Source organism: Diabrotica undecimpunctata, chromosome 1 (genome assembly GCF_040954645.1).
Source record: "Diabrotica undecimpunctata isolate CICGRU chromosome 1, icDiaUnde3, whole genome shotgun sequence".
Taxonomy (NCBI): domain Eukaryota; kingdom Metazoa; phylum Arthropoda; class Insecta; order Coleoptera; family Chrysomelidae; genus Diabrotica; species Diabrotica undecimpunctata.
Genome location: NC_092803.1, coordinates 132,706,688 through 132,727,013, shown reverse-complemented (window position 1 = coordinate 132,727,013; position 20,326 = coordinate 132,706,688). Strand labels below are relative to the sequence as shown.

Sequence of the window (20,326 nt, the reverse complement as noted above, 5' to 3'; positions counted from 1 at the left end):
ATGGGGAATTCAAAAGTTTTCCGGCAAACAGCCTTTGATTCCTTTTCTTGAACAAATTGAGACGCTTAAAATCTCCAGGAATTGTTCTAATGATGACCTGTTTCTTTCTGCAGGAGATCTGTTTGATGGCAATGCTTTCACTTGGTGGCATAATCATCTTCTTAAAAAGACATTTCAGTCATGGTCTGACTTAGTTGCCGCTTTAAAGGAAACTTATCTTCCGGCAGATTATGAGAGGAATTTATGGGAACAAATTCGTTCTACAAGGCAATCTTTTCGAGAACCTGTATCTACATTTATCTCTAATTTTGAAGCTCTTTTCTTCCGTTTACCTTCTGTCGTTTCAGAGAAAGATAAAGTATCTGAAATTAGACGTGGTCTTTTGCCAGACTACATCAAAGCTTTGGCTTTGCACGATATAGACACTGTATCTGATCTTACCTCTTACTGTAAAAGAATTGAGTCTGCGTTATCTATACCCCACTTTAATAATAATAATAAGAAATTTTCATATGAAACAAATTCACTTGATAAAATTTGTTGGAATTGCAACAAACGAGGTCATGTGTATCCTCAGTGCAGGTACCAGAAAAATAAATTTTGTTATGGTTGCGGTTTTAAGAACGTTATTAAGGCACATTGCCCCAAATGTTCAAAAAACGAAGCGCGAGGTTGTTCGATAGTGGACAGGAATCAACCTCATTGCAGTCAAATGTCTGCATCAAACCTACAAGGGAAGAACATACCAGGAAAAAATTTGAAGAAAACTTCAAACAAAGGACAAGCAGAGTAACATTTCAACTACCACCTATTATTAAAACGCGAGCTGAAACTTCTGATTCTAATTGTGATTTTAATCCTTTACCTATAGACAAAACTCCCATAGATACAACGCACAATGTTTCTTGAAATCCTGCGAATATTTCTTTTCCGTTGATTTCAACGTCTGATACTTTATGTAGAACTAATCCTCTTCTCGATATTCGTACACAGGATAATCGACCATATATTTCAATGAATATTGGCAGTGAAACAATATCTGCACTTGTAGACTCTGGTAGTAATGTCTCTATTATTGGCTCTCCAGCCTTATTTCTTCTTAAGAAGCTGAATTTGCATCTTCACTATGATGTTTCAGTACAGCTAACTACTGCTGATGGTAATGTCCAAAGTACCTTAGGTTATGTGTTTTTACCTGTTACCTTATCTGGTAGCACACAAAAGTTAAAAGTTTTAGTGGTTCCTTCTATCTCACATAAAATGATTTTAGGTATGGATTTTATGAAATTGTTTAGAATTTCTTTGGATTTCACAAATTTTTCGTATAGTACAGCTAAACTGTCAACTTGTGTTGTTAATACTATAGTAAGTTCAGAGAATTTATCCACCCATCAGCTTTCACAACTACATTCGGTAGTCAAACTGTTTAAGGAAATAGGCCCAACAGATTCTATTGGTAGAACCCACTTGTATACTCACCATATAGACACTGGTGATGCGAAACCAATTAGGCAAAGACAATATCCTCTTTCGCCCGCTATGCAGAAAATTCTCAACGAAGGAGTTGATGAGATGCTTAAGTTAAAAGTCATCGAACCATTAACAACCAGTACAGAAAGATAGTTCCTATACAGTTTGTTTTGATGGTCGAAAACCTAATTCGATAACAGTTCCTGATAGTTACCCCATGCCTTTAATAAATTCAATCATATCTAAAGTAAGAGATGCTAAATTTATTTCGTCAATCGATTTAAAACAAGCTTTTTATCAGATACCTTTGGATGATCAATCCAAATTAAAGACTGCATTTACAGTTCAAAATAGAGGTTTGTTCTGTTTTAATGTATTACCTTTTGGCTTAAATAATAGTGCACAAGCTATGTGCAGAGTTATGGATTCAGTTATAGGTCCTTTACTGGAGCCTTATGTTTTCTATTATCTTGATGATATTATTGTTGTTACTCCTGACTTTGATTGTCATATCAAAATTCTTAAAATGTTGTTTAAGAGACTTAAATATGCAAATCTTACAGTCAAATTTTGGTGCTAGTTTTGCAGAGAAATCATCGACAGCTTTTGATAGGACAAAATTTTTCTTCCAGACTTTATCACCAACGTGATATTTGACATCACGTCTACGAAGGTTATACCTGCTAGAATTTGGCGCATAAGAGTGACGTTAATATTTCGAGGCTCAATTTGTAACATCCCAACGTTGAGCTGCTGTTGTCAACTTGTAACTGCCAACCTTAGTTTGCTGCTACAACCTGACTAACATCACTAACAACGTTGGAGCGACAAATGGTTTCCCGTTGGGACCAATTTTTAACGTCATAACCCCTAATGTATCAATTGCAAAATTGCTACATTAGACGTTATACGAAACACTCCCTGGCTAGGTCACTCAGGCCGTGAATATGGCCTACTCTGGAGCAACACACGCAAACAAGTAAAAAGAAGAAACAATACACAGTTAAATTAACACATGTTTATTAAAATATTAAACAAAAAGGGCAGAAAAGTACATGTTTAAATATTATATTGAATTTAAATAAAAATTATTCGACTTTTTGCTACAGTGTTACATTATAGTAAGGAAAAATGCTTGTCACCAAATCCTAGGTTTTATCCTGGTCTTTTCTGCTATGGTTGTTAGCAAGCCATGTTGTTAGTTGTGGATTTTCTTGCCCTGGAGTCAACTCTCCTATCGGAATGATAGTGCCATTCTCAGGCCGGTTGGTCTTCTGGATGTTAATATAATTTGACCCGCACCTGAGAAATGTATCCCGGAGGTTGACTCCTAATTCAGGAGACGACACAACAATTGGTTATAATACTTTTACAGAAGTCATGAATAAAATCGACATTTTTAGAAATAAAAGCCATTATATCGACTTTTGTATCGAACGGGAAGGGGGAAATGTCAACAAAAAGGAGTCTTTGTCACTAGCATTAAACTAAACAGAGAATAAAGATGGCACCTCTCGTTCCAAAGTAACAGAAATAGAGAGGAAAATAAAATTCATTCTTTAGAAACTTGAGTAAAAGATAAAAATGATGATTATTAAGAAAATAGGAAAGGTAGATACTGAAATATATATATATATATATATATATATATATATATATATATATATATATATATATATAAAGAAGATAGATTTGGACGCCAACTGGTTTTTATACCAAATACCAGTAAAAATGAAAAGAGAATAATGAATCAATTAAGTAACGACATAATTCTGATATAATCTATATCTGAGAAAATATATAGAAAAATAAGAGATACAATGGAGGATATAGAAGAATATGAATTATGACAGAAGATATGGAAATTGGAGACTAGAATTAACGAAATATATTAACATAAGAAAGAAAGCAGGCAATGTAGCAGTTATAACGCTACACACTTCCACCACCCAGTAGAAAAATTTCGAAAGTACCTTGAGAAATTTTTCTCATCACTAAACTCATTATATGTTATGATCGTCAAAATAATAATAAAGGTAATCTTTACCAAATAATAAAGTTATCTAGATACCTAGATATAGGTATAATAACTTGTAAGTTTAGGTACTATTATTTAAACAAAATAAAGTGAAAATGGTTAACTTGTGATAAGATATAAAAATTAATATACTTATATTAACCTAAGTCAAAAAAATAAATGACTATCACCCAACGAATTATAGTATCCGTTTAACTAAAATTTTAACTACATAATTATAAACTATGTATTACAGTATTGTAATACTATATACACTAAATGACTTTAGAGTGAGCACTCTGGGTATTATTTCATCCCCAACGAATTATAGTATTCGTCACACTAAAATTGTAAGGTAAATAATCCTATGCTATACCTTATAGCAATTCCTTACAAGGCTTTAGAGTTAATACTCAGGGAAATATTTTATCCCAACGAATTATAGTATTCGTCACACTAAAATTATAAGGCAAATATTTATGTGCTATACATTGTAGCAGCATGTAACAGGGCTTTAGAGTTAATACTCAGGGAAATATTTTATCCCAACGAATTATAGTATTCGTCACACTAAAATTGGTCGTAGACCAAGAGGGAGAAAAGCTACGTTAAGGGTTATCCGCAATCTTTGGTACTGTACATCGATTATACACTGGGCTGATTGAAATCATGTTGGTATGAACGCAGTAGCTCATAATCCATAGTTAAACCTCGAAAGCGCTCCTCAGAGACGACAGTCCTGTGTACTATGAACCCCCCGACGCCATACCCTAAAGACAACCTTACCATTAAAGGAAGATCCAGTGGTATAAATGTACATCTCCACCACAGTTCGGTCCCATATATATGTAATTACATAAATATCATACAAAAACAACTAATATGGGGACGATGTATCTATCACTCATGGAGATAAACATCGTTAGAAAGACATTCTTTCAAGAATGTTAGTTCTTAAGGGAAGCTAATTTTAAACCAAGGTAATTATGATATTAGCAATATCACTAGATATGCATATAATCATTAAGTTATAAAAGATAAGATATCATAATCATCAGTAATGCAGTAGGTATATAAATCCAAATATTAGTTACCATAATACTAATCTAGATTTTAGTTGCATATATTGCATGAGATAGTATGAGTAGAACATTATAAGCAGTTAAGAAAGATAATTATATACAAGTAAATGTTGTTAATAAAGGACGACATACCGCCGCTTAAAATCATAATAAACGTTCTAAGACACGAATTTATACATTACCGAATATATCAGGTAATATGGTAACTATTTGCAAATCATTTTCAAAAAAGTTCTACAAGATTCAGATAGAAGGCTCACCAGAGCTTTAATAAACAAATCAAGAGGTGGGGAATTAATAACTCCGCCACTGATTAAAGAGGAAAGCACTCCCCTAAGAATAAGACAAGGGAAATGGATATTTAAAATATAAAATATTTCATTAGCAAATTTACCAAATATAAATCCCACTATAACCGCAACAAATTTCTAATCGAAAGTACCTGTCACCTGATTTAAATATTTCAAAACTTTTTGATTTACAGAAAGTGAAGAACCAGAAGTAAAGGTATCCAAATTCGTCTTTTCTAAAATTTTTAATGAAGATTTTAATCTTCTTTCCGTTATCCTTTTACTGACATTTGCAAACGATGTGACGCTTATAACATTAAAATACGGAAGGCAGAAGCAGCTCTAATGGAATGAAGGAAGATTATGAATGAAGGAGGCTTATTACAAGAGACGAGTCAGATACACATGTATGTATGGCATGAAGGCATAGCCTGACGTGGCCCACAAGAAATTGGTTCTTGAATTTTATTCTACGTAAAAACATATGTTAACACACCGGTTTTGATCTTGGACAGTAATCAATGCAGAGGTCAGAATCAAAATATTAAACTGACATCTATTTGTACATACATGAATGTCTCCAATACTTTCAGTCCCAGAGTCATACATCACAAGTTTCTAGTTTCCGGTCACTCCTATTTGCCATGTGACAGAGACTTTGGAGTGATCGAAAAATAAAACGATATTTTAAAGACATTTTTTTACCAGACGATTAGGTGAAAGTTATTTCCAGTTCCAAAAAGAATTATAAAATTCAGGTATTTAAAATGACCTGAAAATTTTAAGTTAACTAAAAAACTAAAGAAGTTAAAAACCGGAAAAAAGGGACCAAGATGTAAAAGTAAAATGTCTTAAAATACAGTGACTAATGTTCAAAGCAGAAAAGCCTTTCAAAATGTATTTTAAATATTCTAATAACAAGAGTGTATTATTTAATTGTGTTGACATCTCAAAATAAGAACAGGCGTCTTTCAGATAAAAAGAGAAGATTTCTTCTTGAACATTCTCTATCCTGCTTGAAGACTCATACAGCAACTAAAATATAAAGACCTTCAGAGTCTTTTTCCTTAAATTTCGGCGGTCTATCATAATTCACAAACCTGAAAACAAACGTGGAGACAATAGATAATGATATTGGATCAGAAACAGATGAATAGATGACCCAATAAAAATTTTATATTTTTTCGTACAAGCTTAACATTTAACATAGTGGCCCAACTGACTTTTTTTGTATAAGACAAGTTTTTTTTTGTTAATCTTTTGCTCATTTGACGCAAATAATATATAAGGCTCTAGGAATGTTTGTGTATGTAAATAGAATAATACTGCTTAAATAAAAAACTGGTTTTATTTTTATATCAAAATTCTTCAGTTGCCGATATCTCAAAACATAAATTTTACACTTAGACCATTGTGCTTCTGAGCGACTCAATTCATACTTTTAGAACAATAATTATTTGTCGTTATGTACATCTTTTATACACAGTTGTGGTAATCTGAAAACTGCATATAGCACGCATAATTAGTGCGAAAAGAACAGTATGAGGCTGTTCTGCTAACAGAGAGAAACCGAATACAGTATGAAATTAGTACCGAATAATTTTGTTTTTATTCGCAAAAAAAACAGAATAAAGAAAATTATATTTCAAGTTAGGAAAATGGTAACCTTTACAACTGAGTATAAAATTCAAATTATTAAATGGCATCATTCTGGAAGTAATGCCGACGATGTAATCGCTAGGTTTTCGTTTTTATTCGAAGGCCCTGTACCTACAAAAGCTATAATTCACATTATTTTTAAATTTGAAAAGACTAATTGTGTCAAGAATTGGAGAAAATGCACGGATAGTAATGGAGATGAAAATCAACCAGCTCGTGCAATTATTGAAGAACGGAAACAGCGTGAAACTGCCGCCGTATCTAGTCTAGCTAAAATCAATTTTCCTTGTAACAGAATCCTAATTTCAGGAGAAACTGATATTAATGCTAGAACTGTACAAAATATTTTAAAAAGAAACAAGTACCCCTGCTACAAATTGCAAATAAAATTTCCCTGTTGATTATGAACGAAGGATGGTGTTTTGTGAGTACATGATGAAACGCACTAATCGTGACGAAGATTTCTTAAAAGAATGTTGTTAACAGATGAGTCTTCTATTTCTTTAACTGATCAACACAATTTATCTGTTATCGTATGGTATTTTACAGAAAATAGGCACATAAGTGTTCCTTACAAAACACAATACAGTCAATAAGTCAATATCTGGGCTGGTATTTTAGGTGACAACGTAATTAACCCTTTTTTCATTGTGGACACTTATTGTGGTTGTCATAAATACCTAGATCTCCCAAGAAATCACATAATTCCAGCAGTTCGAGCATAACCTATTAATATGGATGAAATTTTCGTTTCCAGATAGAGGTTTTAGTACAAAAGGTACCATAAAAATGCCATCTCGCTCTCCTGATCTTGAACTTTTGGACTTTTTCGTATGGGGTTATGTGCAACAAATTTTTTGTTTATGATTTTTTTAATTGCACTAACCACATTTTACGTAACACAATTCTCTGTTAAAAAAACGATATGTACCAATTTTATTCTTGTATACAAATTAATAAACAAAATTTAAATAGAGGACAATTGAATAAAGTGTTCTGGAACATTAATCGCTATTTTTAAGGTCAGTTGCATTTAAAATCATAGATTCGTTCATATGTTTAAATATTAATAAAGTTTTCATTTTCTCTGCAAATTTTTTTTCTTTGGAGTTTTCTCTGGAATAACCTTCTTTTCTCTAAAAGAAACACTAGGTTGCTCTTGTTTGGAAAATCGATTTCAAAAAAGCTTTCTTCTATAAGGTTATACTTGTATTGTATATTGATAGGAGTTTACTTATGGAATCGAAGCAACTTATTCTGAGCCAGTTAACTTTTCTTTCATTTGTATTTAGTGTGGTATTAAATACAGTACCTTAAGCGAGTTTTTGCAAATTGAAAAAATTTGTGAATTTCATATTAGTGACAAAATATTCCCTAGGTTTTAGTCTGGCCGTCGAAATTAATAAACACTATTCACGTGTACAGTAAATTTTCTTATGGCGTTTGGCCCTCTCTCTCATGGAGTGCATCGAGTCTATCTCTAGATATGAGTGTCTCCATAAATTTTTGGTCAATAATCTTCAAATTATTGATATTACTAACAGCATATAACATAGCTACGGTCACAAATTTAGTTCGATTTTGACCACCGTATGTATCAGAGAATCATGCCACATGTAACACAGTGTCCGGTAAATGTATTAGATATTTTAACAAGAAACTGTCAATTTCAGCACTGCCTTTATTTTCATGTGTTTCATCCCAAACAAAACTGTGCCTATTAGAATTAGATGTATCACAAATGGTGACATTACAAACATTTAATTTGTGTTTATAATAAATTTGATAACACCTGCGTGAGGAATAGGCAAAATTGCTTGCGTATCCATATACATTGACCTAAAAGTTTCGCCTTCGTATGCGCGTGATCTTTGTTTATTATCCGCTTTTATCTGCATAGCTTCTTTTTTTGCGTAGCTTGTAATTGTTGTAATCTTGTAGAAGTCCTTTGTCTTTGGCGATATTTTACGAATTGCATAGTGAACATTGATCTTTCTTAGGTTTGTAAAAATCCAATATCGGATCATATTCATGAAATGTTTTTGGTAAACAAAAAGTGATACAGCTTTAACATTGTTTTACATACAAAAATCGTACTTGTACAATCCATACATCTTAGAAATATTGAGATCAGGTGATAGGTACTGATTCTGTGAATCACGCCTACAATTTATAATCTGATTCTATTCTTGGGATTAAATCAATGTGCTCGTTTACTATTTGTATGGTGTCTGAAGGAGTGACATTTGGTGGTTGAACACCAATTCTCTTATTACGTCTGATATAAAGGCCATATGCACTCATAAGTGCAGTTTTCTACTACTCTATGCGAAATCGCAAATGTACCGCACAAAATTTTAAACGTATTTTGTGGGTTTCTCCTGCATAGTTTTTTAAATAATAAACTCGGAATGTTTGTCGATTTTTAGATTTTCGGTTAACTATTTTTCTAACGACTGGTACCTTTTGCATTCACCCATTAAAGTCCACTGGCAACTTTATTGGCCATGGCTTTTAGAATTTGTAGCACTCACAATTCAACGAATCAGACAGAAAGTATGTGTGGAGGGGATTCTTTTAGGTTCTGACTAAACAATCATAATCGTACCACAAGACTGCAGTAAATACTTAGCGCCTGGTAAGTGAAGATTATTATTTGTCTCGTTGTCGCGAGTGTGCTGTTCTAGAGATCGCCGTTGATGAATTATTGTAAGTAAAATGGCTTTCTGCTTATTGCAAATTTATTATTTGATACATACTGTCCATGTCTAGTAATATGGTTAAGTAAAGGTTCTGTGGAATTATATTCGAGTATGAGTATTTGTTGTTAGTTTTATTGAAGTGTAAACATTACTGGCAACTACGATGGGATTATGCATGCTAGTTTTTGATGAAATTTATTATTACAGATATGTCCTGGAATCTCATGGTAAAGGCTCATATTTTCATGAACTTCTCGACCTAATAGAAAACAACGATGAAAACATTCCTGATAGTATCGTCATATACCCTCCCACTAAGATTTCCAGAGCAGATACAGATGTTGATTCCAATTTGTCAGATGGAGAGATGACTGGTAACGTTAACCATCTATCTGGACGTATTCTTTTATCAAGAGTTAATATTAGATATGGGAATGATCCTAATTTCGAACAAACTGAAGACGATAAAATTGTTAATGGCAAATCCGACTTAAATTTATATTTTTATTAATAATAAATCTCAATCCCAACAGGATATAGGGATCGCCAAGCGGAAACGTAAAACTTCAAATGAACCGATAAAACCAAAAAATCTAACATTCCAATTGTAAGTGCACCAAAACGGGCAAGAGATACCTAGCCACATTCTAAATTCAAAAATTGGTGAAAAAGAAAAAGAATTTCTACCAAATGCCGAAGATGTCTTGCGTCAACATTTAAACTGTCCATTTGATGCCTTCATTGCTAATTTCTCAAGACCACTACTCACACATATTGTGACAGAAACCAACATATATATCGCACAAAAGCTAAATCACGATTTCAAAACTTCCGAACATGAATTTCTAACTTTTGTAGTCACGAGAGCCAGACGTTAATTGCTCATTAGTATTAGATGCAATTCGCCGTAATCGTTTTGATGAAGTAATGAAGTATCTGTATCTAGCTAATAAAGAAAAAAATGATAATACACATTCTCTGTACAAAGTTCGACCATTATTTAAATTCCTCAACTCGGTTTTTAAGCATATTACACCAAGTAATTATGTAAGTATCTATGAGAGCATTATTCCATATTAGGGCAGACATAGTCACAAACAATTCATAAAAGGAAAACCAATACGCTTTGGATTTAAATTATGGGTTGCCGCTGATCCGTCTGGATACATTCATCATATTGAACCATACTGTGGCTCTTCTACCAAAATATCTGATACTGGTCTAGGACAAGGAGGAAATGTTGTAATCGGATTGACTAATTATCTTCAGCTACAAAAAGGTACAAACATATATTTTGATGATTTGTTCACATCGGTTGCATTGCTGCAGGAGCTAACAAGAAGAGGCCTGGGTGGTATTAGAACTCTTCGTGTAAACAGATTTAATTCTACAATTAATGTACCAAATAAAACAGATTTAAAAAAAAAAACTCTGCAACCTCACTCAATTCTTCAGACTCTGCAACCCCTTTAGCAACCGAGGGTTCTGGAATAGCATCGTCACTAGTTATTTGTTCAGATGTTTACACTAAATTTATTGCTAACCTTTACCTTTAACAGAAAACAATAGCTGTATATTTCCTTCCGATAGTTTGCTATGTTTTTCACTTCAAACAGTAACATCTAAACATTTAGGTACAATGGTTTGAATTACGTCTGCTAAAAAAAATTTTTAGTACAAAAATATTATGCATACTAAATCATCCTCAAGTTAAAAACGCATGGAGTCAAAAACTCTGAGGCTATTTAAAACTCGAAGTGAAACTTACCGTTATTAGGGTTTATATTGCCGGTTAATACTATATTCGCCAATTGTTTATCCTTAGAAAACGACATAATTTCACCGGAATTAAAGTTACAATAACCTTACTTTTTACTGGACACAGTAAAATGTGGTAAATATATTATTGCCATTTAATTCAGCGCACATATGCATTAAGTACTCTTACAACATGAGGAATAGAATTCTGTAGTGTAAAAGTACTTGACACTTTTGTAAGATGACACTGGTATCAACAAATTTAAATATTTTACTTACCACTTGTGAAAAAAGAAAATTCATATCTGAAATTATATGTTAGTGTGTTAAACTCAATTTTACTAAGAAACACATATGTGCACTAGACCATTGATATTTTATATATAAAAAGTTTATAGTTTAAAAGTTATTCAAATTTTTAACTGGAGAAATCGAAGATTTAGTCCTCATAACTCTTTAAATTGTGCATTTTTCTCTAAAAGCTGCACATAAGTAGAGAGTTAAACATATTTCGACAATTTACTATTAAAAAAATTCAAGAAAGTTTCTGTTTTATTGAGTTAACAAGCAATAAACAAATACCTTTTCACCCTTGCAGAATCACAAGCACATAGAGGGCGAGTACGTGTTGTCGAAATTCGACTGAATCGATCAGTTATTGAAACCTTTAAAATGGCTACTATTTAGCATGCCTAATACACGTATACATAAATAACACTTACTCGGCCGCTGTATAATTTTGATTCTGCAAGGGCCAAAAGCTATCTATTTATTGCTTGTTAACTCAATGAAAAAGAAGGAAATGTAAAACACTCTTACATGCATACAGAAAGGTATCCTGCTGCCGGACTAAAACACAAGTCTGTCAGATAGCCAAGCGGATCAGACGGCCAAACCGCATTCATTGCACTGTGAAATGATTTAGTGTGAACAGCAAAACAAAAAGGTTACCGTAGTAGTGTAAAATTATAAATAAATCAGCTACTTAGACTAGGATACGCTGGTCTCAAATCGACCTATGAATATAAAAACACAATTTTGGTTTTTTAATTTCAATTGCAATCAAATACGACCTTAATCTTAACCAAGTGCATATTTGGTTGATACCATTATGACAGCTATCAAATTTTAAGCAAATTAACCGTTATAATATTATACATGCCAAAACAAAAGCGTACGCGACTACTGAAAAAAGGGTGTGAGAAGAACTGTATGTGACTTTGTCTTTGGAAACTATATTAAGATACCTCACAACACTTTAGTCTTAACATTAGTGTAACAGTTATCTTTCACAAAAATGAGAAATTGAACCGTTGGTTGAACTCTAAAGCAAAGGTAAATATTTCTGCTTAAAATTATGCCCAGTATTTTTTTGTAAATTGATTAAACAATGGTTAATATCAATTTCTTTTTACTTACGGTGTAACAATAAAAGAATCCTTATAAGTCTTTTGGATACTCTCCAACTGTCTTCGCAATTGTTCTGCGTCAATGCAATTTCTACACAAAATACCTTCCCATGTTTGAACACTTTTCTCTCGAATTTCTACCATCTTTCTACCAGCGGCTTCATTATATTTCATATTTATATAAGCTTCTTTTAGTTTTATGAAAACATCTTGATTATCTTTGACAAACTGTAGTTTCTTCTCTAGTTTGGTTGTTTTGGTTCGTTCATTTATTAAACTAAAACAGTATTATGTTTATGTTTTAATCCTAGACATAATACCGTCATTACCACACAACACAACATCTTTTATCGAAAACTTAAAAATGAAAAATAAATTACAATTCCAACAATATGTTAGTCAGTTTTGATATCACCACTTATTTCACCAATGTACCATTGGAGAAAACTTAAAAAATAGTAAGAGGCAAATTAAACAGAAACAATACTTATTTTTAATTAGATAATGATTTCTATAAACAAAATTTCGAATTAGCAATGATAAGCCATCTCCATTATTAACAGATATATTCATGAAGGATTTTGAACAAAACATTGTACAAGAACAACCCACAGTGTGATGGAGATATGAGATGATGTGTTATTTATTTGACCTCACGGACCAGATGCATTGAATAAATTTCTGAAGGATATCGACATAGATAAATAATATAATATTAGAAATAGATAGGCAACTCAATGTATAAATTTCGTTCATTAGGACCCCTTGCGGCTGGGGTCATTACTAATCATCGTTTGGCTGCAAATTCAAATGCACACCCCTTACATACATACCCTTTAGCGTCTCCTGCGGGCTATTTAGTTACTAATTAACATTTACTGGAAAATATCTTATTTTCCGATGAAATAATCTCACATGTATTTTTAAAAAGTAAAAGGATATATAAAAAATGCACAATTTTTTCTAGATATACGTATATTTATTTGTTCTTTAAGATAAAAGAGTTATAAACTAATTACATATTTTTTATTACACTGATATTTTCAGAGACAAAATGTTAAATACTATTATTCTTTGCTTCCTGACAACTTACTATTTGACAACTATCATCATCCTTTTTGTAATTTTTCCATAATTTGTACACGACGGAACAATACAATAATTCACCATGTTTAGTTTTTTTACTAGCACAACACAAAAATTATTTGCTACAATAGGTAACTAAAACTAAACTTTAAAAACTAAGTAACCAATTTAAATTAAAATTACTAAGAATAAATGCAAACGAAAGTTAAAGATAATAAAATAAAATTGAAAGCTTGTAAACGAACAATGAACAATTATGTCGTTACTTTTGACAGAATTGACATTGCGGAATTTTAACAAAACAATTCAATCGCTTGAAGGAACACTCCATCCCGAACTCATGGCGCTGCAGACGCAGTTTTTGTTTACATCTTAGGTTCGGCCATATATTGGCTTTTTCTTAGAACTTCGTACAACATGTTGCATATCTTTATTTCACCCTCAGTTTCACTCACATCCATTTTTTAGGCAATTTTAATATCGTTTTAACACCAAACTACTACAAACTTTGGAAACAACACATTCATCAACTCCTTAACGAACTAGAATTATTTTAACTTCACTCTATGTACTTTTGATTTATTTCTTTTTTTAACTAGTACAGTGTAAATAAATTTAAAAATTTTTGTTGTCTAAACATTCTTATTATTGTTCTAAAGCGATTTTTTGTGACATTTTAGTAAATTTACTATTTTTATTGAAAAAAAAAATCGGTTGCCTGTAAAGTCGGTTTTACGGGCGAAGATATTACGTGACAACGTCTTTTTCTCGGTAGAATATTTATTGATATGAATATTATTAAATTGCACAATAGGAACAAGGAATTGAATGAAAATAAGAATTGCACAAATTTTAACTATAGAAATATATTTTGTTTACTAAAACATTGTACATGTAAACTTAAACTTAACTAATTTCTATTTGAGTGATTTTGTTGAGGATAGGACGATGATGTGTCTTGAACGCCAAGAACGCTCGAGAAAGACAGAGACAAAAGCACGGAAGCACGCACCGATTCAACGCGCCTAATTCTCTAGTGCTGCGCGCGCAGCGGACCGATTATGTTTGAGTGGGAGAGAGACGCAAGACATTCGCCGGTCCGGCGGGCCTCTCTCTCGTTCGGTGACTCACTGTAACAGACGTGAGCGGGCGTTACACTTTTTCGTGAATGACTCCGAGCCACAACCTAAATTAAAGCCGTTGTCACGTCAATAAATAACAATTTCAGCCTAAAATATATTTATTTTGACGTTTTGATTTCCACGAAATTTCGTCGAAAATCGCCCTTTAAATACAAATTCGTTATTTCAAAACTCCTCCAAATTTAAATTTTAATACCTTTGAGAAGTACTTCGAGATAACAATATAAATAACACGCTCCTAAAGGCACTATTAAACATATATAATAGGTCGATATCTCGAATTAAAATGGGTTGCCCACCTAAATTTGCTATGACGAAAGGGCTTCGTCAAAGGCGAAATCATGGTATGGGAATATAGTTAAATAATACCTGCCTATATACACTGCAATTTCAAATTATTAGGCTGTCATAGCAAACGATAAGGAAGACGTGAAATACATGATAAGAAAAGTGGTGAAAGGAATGGGTTGGTCAAATACTTAATAGCAAAAAAACAAGACAAAGCAAATAAGATTACTAGATAACAACAAGGATGAGGATAGCGACTGTTGACAAATACAGTTAGGGGAGGCCTGGGAGACTTTGGACAGATTTTAGATATACTATTAAAACAAGGATTAGAAAATAATTTAAGCGCATACTATATTCTACCAAATACAATACATATTAACTAACGTCTAGGCAGTTTTTTATTGTGGTAAAATGATTTGAGTCCTTATGGGAGAGTATAACTTCGCAAAGGTGCTTTTGTCCATAGTCTCCTTACCCTCAAGGAGACTGGCCAACCATAAAGGAGATAATGGGCAATGCATTTTGCCAAAACAACCTTTATTTTTAAGAAAAACTAAAACATTGTATATTTAGAAACGCTTACAAAATCGATATAATACTAATAATTAATGTAAATTGTATTATGATAAATCTGTATTAAAATAAATCATTCCCTCATATGTTGCTCTATTATCTTTAATTGGCGGGGATATAACTACTACGATGTCAGTAACACTCACTGTAGCTGTAGGCTCGGAAGTGAAACTGAATCCATTTGATGGCACATTTTTCTTTAAGAATCTGACCTGACAATCTGTTTGATCCATATTATCAACTACTGCCACAAAATTTCTAACAGGTTTTTTTCCCAAAAACTTTGGTAACAATGTAATATCCCTTATAAATTTCTGTATCTAGCCTTTCTTTTTCTAATTCGAAACTATCATCTGACGAATTGTCGTTGTACTCTACTTCATCACTCTCGGAGTCCGATGATTTCTCCTGTAGGATTTTCTTTTTACCTTTTTTCTTTTTCTTATTTGCGACTTGAAGTTTTCTCAAGTAGATTTTTCTCCGGTGTGTCGGTTGCAATCATACATTGGCCTCTTTTCCTACGTCTAATATACATTTTTATTAGGCGCTTTGGGATAGGGCTGAATAAGTTCTGAAAATCTAAAATTATTTTCTGTTTTGTAATGATTTGTTTTTAGGTGGTGTTTGCGGATCAGAAATTTCTTAATATTGAACCGAACTTATAGATGCAGAAGCCATATTGTCAGGTATAGGACTGTGACAGATAAAGATATAAAATCCTCTTTACAAAATATATTTTTATCAAATGGTCATCACTGTAGATCGAAAACACACCAAAGGTAAATAGTATTTGCTCAGTGTTTGTCTAGGATGAGAAAGCAACTACATATATCTGCTGTCTGATTAAAAAGTTTTAAATGGACCGAAAACAGTTCGATCCAATGGTTGGAGTTTATTTAAGGTATGCAGGGAAAGCGTAAGAATTACGATGCCGTAAAAGTTCACGGCCTCCAAGAATATAAGCGACTCATGGTTGTCCAATACAAGCAAAACCCGATTTTCTGGAGAACATATAACATTTTTCACAAAGTGTTTCATGTGCCATCCAACCGCTGGGATACGCTAACCCTATACGTCCGTCATCAAGAATTGACTTCATCATTCTGGCAGCATCAAATCTTCGCCGCGGAAAAATTTAAACTGGTGGTAAAGCATTTACCATTTGCACAAATAATATCAACATGGGTCATGAGTTCCCCTCTTTCCCTGTATGTTACTTTTCCTATTTGATGTTCATCTTTTTTGACTACTACCTTTTGAATACACTGGAGAGTAGTTACGCCCGTCTGAAAAAATTGCGTATTAAATATGATAAGAACAATTTTATGTACCTACCTACCTCATCTAGGTTATAAATTTAAGCCGGTTTAAAGGAATAGCGAGTAAGCAAATCTTCCAATTTGTTCTGGAATATCCACACATTTGTTATGTTAAAACTAGTCATACGTGCTAAGCTAGTTGCTTATGGTTTTCTTACTGATATCTGTGGGTAAAATTGCGTGAAATTTGTAAACTAATACTCTGATGCCAGTTTTGTCAGTTTTCATTTTTCTGGCATTTTTTTTTTCAGTTGTAACAGTGTATTCATATCTGGTTTAAAGTTCATTTGTTCCATTCCAATTAATTTTGGAATCATATTTTTCCCGGGAAATTTAAATGGGTCCATTCTCTCCTTGTGTCCAAAGTCTCCCAGGCCTCCCCTATATGCAAACAATATTTAATCGAGACGGAATATATGACTAACAAATTAACACCAGAATAATACAGCCAAAAAATATATAGAATGCCTTAAAGGAATATTTTGGAACAAGAATATAACAGAGAAAATAAAGTTAATATCTATGAAACTCTGAGAAATGCTATTAGACATATGTGAAACGTGGCGATTAACAGAGAGAAACCAAAGAAAGAAAGAAGCCACGGAAATTGATGTTATAAGACAAAAGCTACAGATTTCGAAAAGGGAGAGGATAAGAAACCTTTTGGAATAAAAGATACAATAATGGATGATGAATGCAGTTCATAGCGGGCATGCATAGCGAATGAAAAACAATAGACACCCGAAACAAATACTGGCATGCACACCTACAGTAAGAAAGAAGAGAGGAAGTTAAAAAAAAACATGGATGGTAGAAGGAAGAAAATCAATGAGCTTCAAAGAACTTAGAGAAGGCATGAATGAAAATTGGGTATTAGACATCGATTGTACACGTTCTAAAAGAAATGTGAAATTGTTGAAAAAAAAAGCATACCATAAATTAACTTTTTCAATTTCCAAGTCCAAAAGTTTATTCCTATTTTCCAACTCAGTAATTTTACTTTTTAGTACTTTTATTTCTTCGCCGTCATCTAAGATACTCGTACTAATTGATGAAGCACTTTGTATATCACCAGCTTCACAGCCAATACCTGCAAAATATAAAGATTATTATTAAAGAAATATTAAGTGGTTGAAAATCGCTTGAACTCTTCTTTTTTTTTCGAAGGGGCTGCCCTGTACGTTAAGTGCAAAACTGATTGCTTATTGTTAGATTTCTTTTCCTTTTCCAGTAATTATACAGGGTAACAACTCTACATGATTTAAGTAAAAAATAAAAGTCGTTGTGCATCACAACTAATTTATTGGTGTTTTATAAAACAAAACTAAAACAGTTTTTCGAGGTTCAAAGTTTTGTCCCTCAATTGTAGTTCTTTATTTATATAAATATCATATTTATTCAACACACAGTCACCCTGTATAATTACCCGAAAAGAAGAAGAGATCTGGTGATACGCGATTAGTTCTTACAACCCTCTGGTTACTGTCGATCACTTCTTCGGGAAATATGATACGCCATTACAACCAACTATCAAAATTAGGTATGCGAATAATATTGTAATTTTGGCAGAAAATCTAGAAGATTTGTAGAGGCTTAATTATGATATTTGATCAAGCAGAAGAATTAAGCCAAGGAAATGAGCAAAAAAGGTAGCATGTTTGTGACACTGAACCATCTAACCAAACGACAGTTGTTTGAAGTAGTATGGACCTCTGTAACAAGAACCTATATGTTTTTGCAGTCGATTTTTTGGACTCAATTAGTTATTAACAAATTAATGTTAAAGTGAAGCCTTTGAAATAAATTTGAGTAATAAACATATAACTCATATATAAACCTTCAAAATTGCTTTTTTTATTGTTTCTATCCTTATTTTTTGCTAAGAAAATTGAAAAATGAGTCAAAAATTTTGGTTTTTATAAATGTTAATTAATAACTTTTTTAAAAATAAACTTATTATCTTCATATTATATAAAATGTTGGTTCTTTCTGTGCTTAAAATATGACCAAATTCTAAAGCTATACCTCCAGGGCCAAGAAAGTTGTTACTTTTTAAACTTCTTCAATAGTAACCGATTCTGTATCTCTATCTTCTGTATGAAGCTGATACTACACTTTCGTATATTTCGTCCTCTTGTTGGTTGTTTTGTCAGCACCCATTGAGTTCTGTTTTCTTTGTTCTCTAGAGATTTGTTTCAGTGTCCTTACAATTGTTCACGTTTCTCTAGAGCTTTCCCTGCTAAAATTCTATATAATTCTTTATATTTTCCTTGTCAATTTTTTTTTATTTTTTACCGCGGTATCCTTTTTGATCTTGTGAAATCGAAGCTTCAAACATTAGTTATAAATGTAATTTTCATAACAATTAATTATGGCTTAACCCCAAATAGACAAAATATATAACATATTTTTTACTTTCACGAATTGTTATTTTTTTCTGTATTAAAATAGCAAGGATACTGTTTATTGTGCAGTTTATCTCCCTGTAATTTGAAAATAAATAGTAATGAACCTACAGCTTTTATGTTTTTTCTCTAGATTGCATATATTCCGAAAATTTTAACATAAGATACGGGTAACCTTGTATTCGGACATGGTATTCAATTAAAAATTCAGGTTGGGATCAATAATGCAAAGATTGTTTTTCTTTTAAGTAAGAATATAAAATGTTAGTAAGGTGTTAACATTTTTTGAATACAGCGAACCTATTTTAAACAGAAAACTATTCTATTTAATTTTCTATAAACGAATCTTATTAGGTTTCTCAACATTAATCATATTATCTTACCTGCAGCACTGGAACTTCTGGTTAAATTATTTGTAGTGGTTTTCTCTTCCTGAGATATATCTCCTTCACTATATGAAATTTGAGCAGATTCTGAATTCAAAATGTATTCTTTTGCATCATTAAAAGTAACGGTATATTGAGGTTTGACATGTTTTGCCATTACTGAAATAATTTGCAGTATTTTAGGGAATAAGAAATAAATATTTTAAGAACTGTCAAGTAAAATGTCATTAAAAGGAAACAGAAATACACTAGAATCCTATAAAACTAAAAAGTCTCTTACCATAGATAAATAATATAGTATAAAGTCTCTTACGAAATAAAACTAAGTATATACAAACTTTTTTAGTTTATTTCTTATTTTTTTTCCAGTTTTCACACAGATTTTTGGTTTCAATTCAGTTCAAACTGCTATTCGTTTGCATGGTTCCATCATATATCCTGCCAAAGTGGCAAACAAAAATGGTAAGCGCGCAAAGCCGAATACAAAGATGTGAAACAAAAAAGAAAGCTTATGATCCAGGATGACTTTAAAAAAGAATTGGGACTCCTCACAGACATGCCAAAATTCAATTTTGGTAGTAATATTGACGGAGACACAGCTCAACGTTTCTTTGAGATTACGAATATATCAGCTCATATAACTAGAATCGACGAAGAATTGATCCTTCGTTTTCATATTATTTTACCAATAATTTTGAGTGTTATAGAAATTGATATCGAAAGTATACTACAGAAAC

The 20,326-nt window shown here is 32.3% G+C and overlaps 1 protein-coding gene across 2 annotated transcripts in view; it reads right to left on the bottom strand.

The window, feature by feature from the left end:
• The window catches only part of LOC140440250 (uncharacterized), a 51,844-nt gene extending 31,848 nt beyond the window's left edge, over positions 1-19,996 (bottom strand). The window contains exons 1-4 of one of the 2 annotated variants that reach the window (XM_072530639.1): positions 19,870-19,996; positions 19,587-19,748; positions 17,732-17,888; positions 12,398-12,664 (exon numbers count right to left, since the gene is read on the bottom strand). In XM_072530639.1, coding sequence (XP_072386740.1) covers positions 12,398-12,664; positions 17,732-17,888; positions 19,587-19,746 — 584 coding nt within the window. In that variant the 5' untranslated portion in view covers positions 19,747-19,748; positions 19,870-19,996. Of the gene's footprint in view, positions 1-12,397; positions 12,665-17,731; positions 17,889-19,586; positions 19,819-19,869 lie in introns of those variants that run through there. The other variant, XM_072530629.1, reaches the window with a different exon arrangement.
• Between the last annotated feature and the right edge of the window lie 330 nt (positions 19,997-20,326).